Below are 13,116 nucleotides of genomic sequence, written 5' to 3' on the forward strand. Positions count from 1 at the left end.
ATACAGTAATACAGCTAGGGGTCATTCAGTATGAAACAGTTGTCCAAAGTTTCAGAATACAGGTATGGGACCTGTTATCCAGAATGCTTGGGACCTGGGGTTTTCCAGATAAGGGATCTTTCCGTATGACGGCAACTCATCTTGGCTAAAGCCCAGTTCATATTTGATAAAAATTATTAATAGCATTGGAATCAAGCAAGATTATTACCAGCCAGGCCTGGTGGCAACCCTAACAATATACAGTATAGTAAATGTTCCACTGAAAGTTAGTTTTAATCCCATTTGTTCTTGTTTTGTAGGCAAGATGTGTTGCATATTGTATGTAATTTTCAGTGTGTGAAAAGTTGGGCATTCCCTTTGCTAGCAACATGAGAGATTATTTATTCATGCCAGCTTATATTAATGATACAAAGCACAGTGTACTGTACAAAATACCTGCATTTCCTTTCCTTTTTTCTTTTACTAAGAGCCAGATGTGACTGCTTTATTGAATATACCATGTCTGTGAGATAATGTTGCTTGGCTAAAAAAAGAGTGAGTTAATCTGCTAAATTGGTCATTAGGTGACAATCTGCCCATATGGCACGTGGCCAGCTATTACTGAGATTTTGTGATCTTCAGACTGAAACCAGTGTCAGTTGATGCTACCTATTGCACATTTAGAAGTTCACCTGCAGACAGGAAGTGATAGGGATTCATCTGCTTTCTCTGCACCCTAATACACTGGTGTTTAGCTCTGATTACTTAGCTCATGGAGCTCTCAATTTAGATTGTGTGCTGTGGGTTAGCTTAAAGGTGCTGGAATGTCATGTTGGATAGGACAAACTATTACAATCACTGGAAAAACAATACAGCATGCTCTTTACACATTTCATGGCTTCATGCCACTTCCTCAGTAGCTATTATGGTTTTAATTCTCTCAGTTTCTCCCACTTAAAAAGGTCCAAAACGGCAAAAAAAAATTGCTTTTCATAAATCTGGGTATATGTATTGCCTGATGTATGTAATATAGTGCCTATTTTGTCCAAGCCAAGTGCATGATCAGTTTCAACCCTTTTACTCATACATACCCCAATATGCAGTAAAGCAGTGATTCCCAACAGTGGCTCAGGAACAACATGTTCTTCAAACCCCTTAAATGTTGCTCCCAGTGACCTCAAAGCAGGTGCTTATTTTTGAATTTCTGGCTTTGAGGCAAGTTTTAATTTCATAAAAACCATGTAGGGCCTCCTGTAGGCTGCCATTCAAAATAGGGGCTACCAAATAGGCATCACAGCCTGTACTTGGAGTCCCCCAGGAGCATTTTTCATGCTTTTGTTGCCCCTGAACTCTTTTTATATCTAAATGTGGCTCACAGGTAAGTAAGGTTGGGGACCCCAGCAGTAAAGGAATAAAGTTTGGCCAGGTGTAGTTACCCATACGAACCAATAAGATGTCTGTTTTAAACATCACAGTTGATGTTGGCTTACACATTATAATAAATATGCCCCTGAGTGTCTTTTATAATATAGCCCCTCATTCCCTGTACACTAACAAGAGGGCTAACAGATGCTCATGATGTCAAAATCCATGAACTAAGGATAGAGTCCCATCTTAATTCTGCTGTGACCTTAGGTTAAGACAACAACTGGACATCAATAATAATGAGTCTTGGCAGTCTCATTCAGGAAGAACTGCCTTTTGAGCCCAATGTCTTGCAAAGCATTCAGCTGCCACACAGAAGACCCAGAAAGCAATATTCAATAATGAGTGTCATGAATGGTTTGGCTTAAACCTGTGAGGTTTCTTCTAAGGGCTCTGGCACACGGGGGAGATTAGTCGCCCGCGATTAACTCCCTGTTCGCGGGCGACTAATCTCCCCGAGTTGCCTACCCCTGCCATCCCACCGGCGAACATGTAAGTCGCCGGCGGGATGGCAGACGCGGCGGCGCGATTTCGCGCAAATCGCCGAAAAAGACTCGCGAGTCTTTTTCGGCGATTTCCGGAAATCGCCCCGCCGCGTCTGCCATCCTGCCGGCGACTTACATGTTCGCCGGTGGGATGGCAGGGGTAGGCAACTCGGGGAGATTAGTCGCCCGCGAACAGGGAGTTTTATCGCGGGCGACTAATCTCCCCCGTGTGCCAGAGCCCTAAATGTAACTAATGCTGGAGTGATGTGGTTCCTGTCTAAAAGAGTGAAAGAGCGTAGAGGAGGTGTTGGAAACTGTCATTATAACTTGTGAAAATGATATACAATGACAGTATGAATGACATGCTTGTTTATGGGCAAATAAATATTTCTAACATGCCATGGAAAAGATTCTGTTGCCTACTTCTAAAATAGGCCACAATATGTGTGGGTGAGATCAACAGGCAGGTAGCCAATCTATCAGGGGACCCGACAGCCTCATAGATACTGTAAAATGTGTAAGGCCAGATTGTAGTACCTAAAGGGAAAAATAAAACACCATCTACCTGAATTTCCACACATGTACCACAGGATGTAAGGCAAGGCCTTACCTGCCACTATAATTTAATGGAGCAGTGGAGCCCTTGCTCAGACATGCAGGGTTGCTTTCTGCTGATAAGATGTACAACTGAATCTGACCACAGTTTTATCAGTAATATGACTATTCGGTTTAATAATAAAACGAATAATGGAACCCTTTGATAAATGTAATTTATGACAGTGCCTAGTATCTTGCACTTAAGAAGTCATTTTATTATTAGCAGTGCAATAAACTAATATTGCCTTTTCTTGCTTATCTGTTTGATTTAACACAATCAATACCATTATCCTGTAATCTTGCAAAGAGAGATCAAGTCTTGAAAGATTGACAGGATTATCATACTAATGATTAACTAGAGTTAAAACCTCTTCAAAGCATTTACTTAATCTGTAAACTTTTAATTTTCTTTTTAAAATCTATTCGTGTTAATGCTTTAGTTGTTTCATTTCATCCTTTTCAAGGGGGTATTTTCATACCTGTGGTTAAAAAAAACCCAAAAAACTGTAAATGTAAAAGATGGTTGTCAATTGAATCCTTTCCATGCTCTGGTGTCAAAGTCCAGATGCTTTGAAGGGAGAGAATCAGCACATACATATCTTACATACTGGGAAAGGGAAATCATCTATGAACATATATCTTTGAGCCAAATAGATGTGAATAGTCTACTCATAGCAAACTGGGTAAGAACAGACTTAGTAAGCATGTAAGAACTGCTATATAAGAAATAAAGATGACCTCCTGCAAATGCTTGTGGAGATCATCAGGCCCCAGATTTTTTATTTCTAATGGTCACATACAATCAGATATTGATCTGTAAGAAACAGCTGAACTGTCCATTGCTCTTTGACTTTACATGCACATACTTGGGGTATCAATGTGCACTAATTGCAGACTTTAGACTAGATTAATTGTAATTTTAAAATTTCTAGCTCTAAATCATCATTTGTGAATGAGTCTCTTCTAAAGGAACAGAAGCAATACCAAATGTCCAATGTCCTAAGTGACTAATTGGGTAGTGGCAGGCATAAATAAAATAAAATGGGAAAATGTTTTCTGTTCTCAAAAATATTATGCTGGTCAACTATAGTCATCTACTAAAACCGTCTGCACCCTACTGCACATATGTAAGTGTACTGGTATTCTAAATTTGTAGGGATTCATGCATATTGAAATAAAACCTTATGTGTGCGAATGTGATGGGGAGTTGATGTGCATTATGAACAGTCTTTATATAGTTTTTCATAAAGATGTAGGTGATGTTTAAATAGAGGTATTAATCTTTATTTTGTTATTTATTCCAGAGTGAGGAATTCCATATATACACACAGTATTGTACTAATTATCCAAGGTAAGAGAATACAAACTTTATTTATGGTCTTTTCAATTTTTTTAATCTGAGTGTAGACTCAAGTATTAATTCATAGTTCTCATAGTTAATGTTAAGAGCCTCTTAAAATAATACTGTTTTTCTCCTTACAAGGCAACAGTAACAGAACAAGATAGTGAAGGCCTCCTTTTTTGGTGTTTTTAGTTGGATTATAGTCACCTAGTCAAAAATAGGTCAGCACCAGATTTAATTTCCTTCCAGCTGAGTTGATTAAGGAATAAAGGAATAATGTGGATATGAAAACTGTTGAAGACTTTGTTTTCTTCTACAATCTTGATCAGTAACTTTGCTTCCTCCTCATTCCTTTTCTTTGTTGGTGTTGCTCAAGACTGTCTTGTCTCCTGCTTTTCTTAGTGTACACATAGATCTGACTACCTTTTTTAGTATTATCTAAATGTCAACCGTACTTGTCGACAATCTCTCTAATTTAAGCCCCTCTCACCCAGTAACCCACAGTGACAGATAACAATAAATCTACCGCTGTCAGTAGTTTGCACCCAAAAACTACCCTTGCACCCTTGCTGTCTTGTAGTCTTTAATTCATCACAGCCCTGTCACACGTATTACTCCATGCGCTGAATTTAGACTTAGAATCTTAGCACACTTACCTACTCTTTTGTCCCCTTTGTATTACTGCAATTTACTCTATACAGACATTTAAGTATGTCTCTTTCTGCTTAAATACTGCTTCTAGGCTCATCCACTTACCTACCTTCCAAATTCCATCTTGAATTAAGTTTCATCTCTTAACACGTACATTCAAGACCCCTAACTATGAAACCCCTCCTTAAATCTCAGCCCATATTATTTGCACTATACCAGAATATTCTCTCACTATGTAAATGTTTTCTGTAAATTCACACTGTTAAATATAATATTCTATATTTGCAGATCTGTTGCTATATTGACAGAGTGTATGAGAAACAAAATACTGGCCAAATTCTTTAGAGAACGACAGGAAGTCCTACAACATTCTCTTCCCTTAGGATCTTACCTCTTGAAGCCTGTCCAGAGAATCCTTAAGTACCACTTGCTGTTGCATGTAAGTATTCTTTAGATAGAATATGTTGGCAAGCATGATGCTGTAATGTGTTTGCCAAAAATAAAATCATGCAATAAAAAACCTGACTGATTTGCATTGTGATGGATTAATAAGGAGCATGTTGCAGTTAAAGTGCCAGTGTAAACTACCAATGCTTATATATTTACTTTGAGGTTCTATGACCTCAGGCAAGTGAAAGTTTATTTTGTGCTAGTCTTAATTAGTGTATGCACAATACATAATATCTAACAAGTGGTTCCATGGAATACTGCAATTCAGTTATTTCTACTTGTGGAACTTAAATTATATAGATGTAGCTTCATTCTATTTTGTATAAAGACAATGGATTTACATAAAGATAGAACTTAAGGTCCCCATACACGGGCCGACTATAGCTGCCAATATCGGTCCCTTGGACCGATTCGGCAGCTAATCGGCCCGTGTATGGGGAGAGCAGAGCGGCCTGGCCGACCGATATCTGGCCTGAAATTGGGCAGATCTCGATCGGCCAGGTTAGAAAATCCGGTCGGATCGGGGACCGCATTGGCTCGTTGATGCGGTCCCCGATCCGACTGCCCCATTGCCGCCCACATAATCCGATCGTTTGGCCCCAGGGCCAAATGATCGGTTTATTATTTTTTTACCTAAATGCTCCCCGATATCGCCCACCCGTAGGTGGGGATATCGGGGGAAGATCCGCTCGCTTGGCGACATCGCCAAGCGAGCGGATCTGCTCATGTATGGCCACCTTTAGGCTCTAGGTCAGCAATGAATTTGTTGTACATGCAGGCTGATCTACTCCTTAGGACTGACCATGGATCAGGGCTTGTACTAGACATTTCTACTATACTAGTGTATTCTGGCTGCATTTATTTGGCAAATGATCTGATTATATGTGTCCATATTATCATTGGCTGAATGTTTTTGCCAACATCCCCTATTCTGTTTTAACATTTATTTCTCAAGTTGGCCATCATTATTTACACCTGTGTAAGCTTTGTTTTTGGCCTGAGCTTTTGTTTTTGGCCCAAGTTTTTGGCCTGTTTGCAAAGCCCTCTTGCACAATTAAAAAACATTTACCACAGTCAATTATGAATGTTAAAAGAAACATATTTTACACATCTTTTATTAAGTGAAGTGCAGCATTCAATAGAACTGCATGTTAAATCTAAGCAAGTATATATCAGTTTGTCATGGCAATTTGCTTACTGGCCACTGTTTCCCTGGAGCAGGTAATTTAACTTATTGAGTAATGGGGTATAACAACTCCCAATAATATGAATAAACAGTTTATGTAAATATATAAGGTTGCTTGAGCAAAATAACCTCTCCTCACAGTAAATATGGTTTACTGAATATGTAGTGACAAATGTTGAACCTTTTTATAAACAAACATTATTTTCCCTTCAATAAAATTAAGATATTGTCCAAATATTTACTTTTCAACTTAACTCATCACTTGATCAATTCACTGATGTTTTTGCAAGGCTACTTGTCGTCTTGCATCAGTTAATGACAGCCATATGTGCATACTGTATAGAAGAAACATGCTTAAAATGAGATATTGGAAAAAAAGTCCAAGTCCAATGAGCTACCTGTTGTTTATGGTTCTAGAGATAGCCAAATATTTTTTTCTAGTAGCAATGAAAGATGGCTGCTGGAACAACATGGCTAATAGGAAGTAGGGTAGGCTAAAAGCCAGTAAGGAGGTCAGCAAAGGACGGGCCGAAATACCTTGCTCTTGAGAAGAGCCAAAGAAGATTTACTTGCAGCTCTGTTATAGGATTTTGTTTTGTAGCAGGATAATCTGCATTTGCCTGTCAGATCTATACTAAGTGATGGTGAATATTCATTAGTATGACATAATATCATCTGACCTTGCAGATACTGGCAAGATGTATTATGGAGTTATGTAATGTGTGGGTATTTAGAGACCATTATGGGATAATATAAATGGAATATGTAGGCTGCTAGAATAGGCTATAACACTGCAGTCAATAGCAGTGATTCTGCTTATACTTATGTTTTGTTGTTGATATCGCCTAACTACAGTAGTTACACATTTGCAGGGCTGGAATGACCATAACATTTATGTTATGTTTATAAAGGATAGCTAAATGCTTTGAAGAATTATGGCACATGGCTAGTGATGAGTGAATTTTTTCACCCAGCATGGATTTGGTGTAAAATTCCTCATTTCGTCATTTGTGAATTGTTTTGCAAAACGTCCGCAAAATTTTGCCTTGGATAATATGTGGTTGTGTAAAAAAAGGCGCAGTTGCATTAAAAAAGTTCTGTGGTACCCGCATTTCACAATTTTTTTTGCATACTTCTATGTATGTGGGCATTGGTGCAACATTCATGTGCTATAAAAGTATAATCCGTTAAAGCTTTAGCTGCCATTAAGGAAAATTAGATTCATTTTTATGTTTACTTGAATTTATATCCATCAATAGAACAATGCTATATATAATATAATGCAATACCTGTATATAGTTTTGTTACGCTCTGTGATAAATGTGACAGTGTTATAGATTGGTATATATACACAGTAAGCTGTGCCTTCTTACGTTTCTGCCAGATAAAGGCAAAAGAAATAGACAAAACCCAGTTTAAATGATGTCCTATTTCTGCACCATGAAAATCAGATCCGATTGATTTGAGATGTGACTGACAGGTGCATTATGTGACCATGTGTCATTTTCATGCAAATCAGATCTGATCTTCAAAGGGGAAAAATGTAATTCCGCAATGAATAATTCATCCTACTAGTCACATGGAAATCAAATGTACGGATGAATTGGACCTCATTTTGACAACTGGTATTGGTACAGAATGCTGATCCTTTTTTAAACATGCTTTGTTAGAATCAACATCAAAATAAAGACACTTCCATTAGTATGGCAGGTATAAAAATTAGAAACAGCTCTACATATGACTGGTGCTTTATGACTGCTGTGATTTGACTAGAGTTCAGCTTGTTCCAAATCCTCCTGACTCTCATTTTTGCTACATGCTATCACGTCATGTGATCTGACTTCTACCAGACTCAGCGGAGCAGATTTCCGACCATAGGTGCTACATTGCACAAGTGCAATCAGAATTTAGCTTAGTACAATTCAAAAACAAAGACCTGATTGGCAACTACACTTGTGCAAATAAACAAATACACCTTTTATTATTTTAGAATAATTCTTTATTATACTGCTGGGAATCGCTCTGGATACACTCTTCAGTAAATCTGCCCCTGCGTATATTTAGAATAGTTAACTTGACTATATCAGAATACATCTACTGAAGACTGTGGTTTGAGTGCCTTCCTACTTTTTTTGCACTTAATGTGAATTACAACTTCTTGATGAAAGTTGCTGGAAATTACAATTTACAATAGATTAAGGGCTGTAAATTTTACCTACACTATGATATTAGGATCAGATTTAGAAGATGTAGATTTGTAGATTTATGAATAAACCTGGCAACATCATCCTTGATCTTGGGATACATTAGTTTATGCCCCCTACTTATTTCTAAAGGTGTTTTCATTTTAAAATATTTCTCTAGGAAATATCCAATCATTTGGATAAAGACACTGAAGGCTATGACATTGTGCTGGATGCCATAGACACAATGCAAAGGGTTGCATGGCATATAAATGATATGAAGAGGAAACATGAACATGACATTCGGCTCCAGGTGGGTATCTGTTTCTTATAATGAGAATTACAGTTCAACATGTCTGGATTTTGTGCTATAAGCTTTCAGTAAAGCACTGGGTTTATATAGGGGTATACAGATATAGTGTTGAAAGCAGTATATAATTCATCAAAGTAAAATTAAAATAAAAAAAAATATTCCATCCCACTTTATCTATCACATTTTTATTGTTATAGTTTTTCCCTCTTATCCGTATTCTGACATTCATAGGCCCAATTATAGTTGCCAAATCAACTGCAATTCATTTCAGAAGCTTATCGATCAGTATGTGGGGCAAAGCCAATAGCCCACCCAACCGATACCTGGCCAAGGATCTATTTGACAGATATTAAAATATCGTTTGTAACACATTGGCCCAATGGTCTCCTGACAGAACCTCGTAGGCACCCGTTATATGGTTATTGACGCAAGGGAGCAAATTAAGCATATTTATTAAGCAATTTTGTGGTTTTGTTTTCTTCTGGACCTCTCACCATTAGATATTGTATTTGACATTGAAATTTAAATAAACACAAAATGCCACCTACATTTTCATTCAGTACATAATTTCTCATTGTCTGTATCCTTGATTGGTTATTTATTCAGATTACTAAGCTGACTTCCAGTTGCTCTAGACTTAAAATTCAGAATTCTGTCTAAATTTCTACCAATAGATTTCCATTAATCATGCTGTCTAAAAAGTAAAGTCATGTTGTTTATAGCAGCCAATCAGATGCTTTGTTTTGGTTTTCTAACTGTTGAAATCTGGTTGCTGATTGGTTGCCGATTGGTTGCCGATTGGTTGCCCTGGGCAACATCACCGCTAATGCTTCACTCCACTTTTTACACAGCATGATAAATATACCCCTAAGTGTCTTCCTCTGCTGCAAACTGCCAGTCACTGTAACAGAGTGACTGCAACTCACCACTAATGCATCACTAGCCTGAAAATTTACTCCTAAATAACACTTTTTCTTCATTCCACCCTACCCCACTATTTCATAAGAATACAAAATTCTCTCCAACAAATCATGAATCACTGCTCAGTTTTCTCTGTTTTGACATTTTTCAGCCACTGGTGAAACTATAACAAACATAGTAAAGATATTTATATATAACCAGTGATCAAATTAAAGTATCTATCTTTCACCAGTGTAACTTAATATAACTATATCCCTGTTTGTGTTCACACCATGTAAAGCACTGCATACAATTGTAGCGCTATATAAAAAAAAAAAACTATTGGCTGAAAGCAAGTGTATTTGGATGGCAAGCCACAGTAAAAATGTTGTTAATTTATGAGTTGGGTTCTTATTATCTTCAAAATGTCTGCCCTTTGTCTGCTTCTTGTTTGTAGGCTCTTGTTGAATGCAGGAAGAAGTATTAATTCTTTGGTAATTTTGCTGTCTCTCTATTCACTGATTCTGCTTTGATGCTGATTCATTAATAATTAGTCAAGCTTGGCTTAAAGTGACCTGGCATTTAGCAGACTCTCTATTTATACACAGCAAATTAGGGACCATCTTGACTGTTGAAACCTTACTGTAAGGGGGAGGATGCCCAACTCCACTGAGACAAACATTATGACAATCTGCATGTGTTTTGGTCCAACTTATAAATATATAAGGTTTCCCAAAATGTTGAGCTAAGCTTTAGATTTCAGCTTACAGTAAAGTAAATGCATTTTGCTAATGTTTTATAGCATAAAACTAATAGCATTATGTGGCAGTTGATATCACTAGTATACACGCATTTATAAAAGAGAAAGTGTTTGGATTTTTTCCCATTAATATGTAGTCTACATATTTTTCCTTTACCATAGCAGCTTTGGAAGCTAAAGGCTGTTTATGTAGCTAAGTTTACCTGGCTATTGGCAAAAAAAGCTCATGGCTGCTCAGACAAGGGTACCAAAGTCTTTGTATAGCTTGCACCTTGGCTTGTGATAAATATAACCTTTTTCCTATTGCATTTCCTTTAGGAAATCCAGAGTTTGCTCACTAATTGGAAAGGACCAGATCTGACAAGTTACGGGGAGCTAGTTTTGGAAGGAACATTCCGTTTTCAGAGGGCCAAGAATGAACGCACTTTGTTCCTGTTCGACCGTCTGCTTCTAATCACAAAGAAAAGGGATGACACATACACATACAAGGCTCATATCCTGGTAGGACTCGGGACCACTGATTATGCTACATATTGTTCTTTTAAACAATGTTTGCTTTGTAAATTGGGAACAGTAATTTTTATTTTGATGCATACAGTCACACTGTATTACTCTTCTGATCCTTCAAAGCAATAAAACACTGGGAGAGCAGCATGGAACCGGCATTGTTGAGTGGAAAAGATTTGAGCTGAACAGATATTTTATTCTTCTAAAAGATTACCCAGCTATAAAAAGATAATGTGTCCTTGGTTAGTCAGGTACAAAATGCACATAGTACTTCATATTTTAATGTTGCAGTGCCTTGCTTTATCTTTCATAGTATGTTATAGAGTGTCCTATTCTAAACAACTTTTCATCTGGTCTTCGTTTTTTTTAGTTTTTGAATTATTTTTCTTCTTCTGACTATTCAGTTTTCAGTGGAGGTCACTGACCCCCAGCAGCCAAATGCTATTGCTCTGTGAGGCAATAGTTTTATTGTTATTGTTACTTTTTATCACTTATCTTTTTATTCCAGCCTTTCCTTATTCATCCTACAGTCTCTCATTCTAACCACTTCCTGGCTGCTTCATTTCCACACTGGTGAGCCGTTGAACAAAAAACTAATTCAAAAATCACTAAAAATAAAAACAAATTACAAAAAGTCTTAGAATATGAATGTGTACATCATTAATTCAATGGTGAATCACCCCTGGCTGGGGATTTGCGCCCACAGAAAGCTTTATCACTGCTTCTCTATTAGCACTGGGTGTGCAGTGTGACTAGGGGAACACTCCATCATGGGTAAACACATAGCAGACGCTCTACGGCTGGCTAGTAATGATACACTATCCAACCTCACCAACCTAGGAAAGAGAAGAATCAACCTCAAAACCCTGCTGATGAGCTCATAATGTCATATAATGAGCTGGAAAACTCCTTCAATTAACATTTTTGGCTGCTTCCACAGCCTTTGGAAACGTTAGCTGTACGCTTTAAAATAAACTAACTTTTTTCACACTAAGTCCTGTGAGTGCGGCTTCTATCTTCTGCATTATTATATATATATATATATATATATATATATATATATATATATATATATATATATATATATATATATATATATATATATACTGCCCACAATGGAAGAGAGTGTGGTCTAGATGGAACCTCCTCATAAGTAGACCAACTCATTAGCGATTGATTATATAAACCCTAGAACATCTGCCAAATTGGGCTTCCTAAGTAAACCTGACACACCTTGTTAAGGACCCCCATGTACTTCATTCCTTCTACCCAGATGTTGTTTGGTTATTGTTATATACTATACCTGTTAGACCAATAGTTTGTAATTATAGGTTCAATGTCGCTGTAATCATACTATACTGAGTCTAATGTAACAATTTTACTCTGGCAATACTTGAACCTGAAAACTCCATAAAAGATATATATAAAAAAAGAATGCTCTGTGTTTAATATCAGTATTAAGTCTCGTGTGTGTTCTTTCCTACAGTGTTGCAATCTCATGCTAGTTGAAGTAATTCCAAAGGAGCCACTTAGCTTCAGTGTCTTCCATTATAAGAACCCAAAGCTACAGCACACAGTACAGGTAAGGCCTTAACAGCGCAATTTTTAATATTTAGTGGCACTGTATTAGATTATATTCTGTATGCATATGGGTAAATTATTAATGAATTCTGTTTTTGGGTGATCACATTGCAAATGAAATGTTAATATACAGTAGGGCCACAGGGCCGTGAGACACAGGGACATTAGTTAAATTGCCGGTGGGATGGCATACGCGGCGCCGAAATCAGGTAAGTTTCCTCTCAAGTCAACTTCGGCAAATCGCGGCGCCGCGCATGCCATATCACCGGCGATTTACATTCTAGCCAGTGGGATAGCATTGCGAGGAAACTAGTCGCCTGCGACAATGGAGATTTGTCATGGCGTGACTAATCTCCCCATGTGACACGGCCCTAAGTGGTTGACATAACAAGAGCCAAAGCTCTTTTATATTCTATAAGTGACATTGACTACCTGTTAACATTTTGCTCTGTAGTTGCACACTAGATAACCTGTTGTAATGGACCTTTGTTTGTTTGTTTGTTTGGCAGGCAAAGTCACAGCAAGACAAGAGGCTCTGGATTTTGCATTTGAAGAGACTTATCCTTGAAAACCACCCAGCGAAAATCCCAGCAAAGGTAATATTATTGTTTTATTGTGTTAATTATTTTGGGTAATTGGCATTCAGAGCCTTGTAAAAATGTTTACTTCCATGTTCACATAACCAAAAGTCACGTGATTTTAAGGATTCAAATTTGGTTCAGCTAGAATTTGGCTGCATCTGAATCCTGCGGAAAAA

At 37.5% G+C, this 13,116-nt stretch overlaps 1 protein-coding gene across 4 annotated transcripts in view; it reads left to right on the forward strand.

Moving 5' to 3' along the window:
• The window catches only part of plekhg1 (pleckstrin homology and RhoGEF domain containing G1), a 127,189-nt gene that overhangs the window by 98,418 nt on the left and 15,655 nt on the right, over positions 1–13,116 (forward strand). For all 4 annotated transcript variants that reach the window (XM_018094254.2, XM_018094253.2, XM_031901989.1 and 1 more), the window contains 6 exons: positions 3,791–3,837; positions 4,768–4,918; positions 8,480–8,611; positions 10,590–10,772; positions 12,265–12,360; positions 12,869–12,955. In XM_018094254.2, coding sequence (XP_017949743.1) covers positions 3,791–3,837; positions 4,768–4,918; positions 8,480–8,611; positions 10,590–10,772; positions 12,265–12,360; positions 12,869–12,955 — 696 coding nt within the window. The remainder of the gene's footprint in view (positions 1–3,790; positions 3,838–4,767; positions 4,919–8,479; positions 8,612–10,589; positions 10,773–12,264; positions 12,361–12,868; positions 12,956–13,116) is intronic.

Source organism: Xenopus tropicalis, chromosome 5, assembly GCF_000004195.4.
Source record: "Xenopus tropicalis strain Nigerian chromosome 5, UCB_Xtro_10.0, whole genome shotgun sequence".
Lineage (NCBI taxonomy): Eukaryota > Metazoa > Chordata > Amphibia > Anura > Pipidae > Xenopus > Xenopus tropicalis.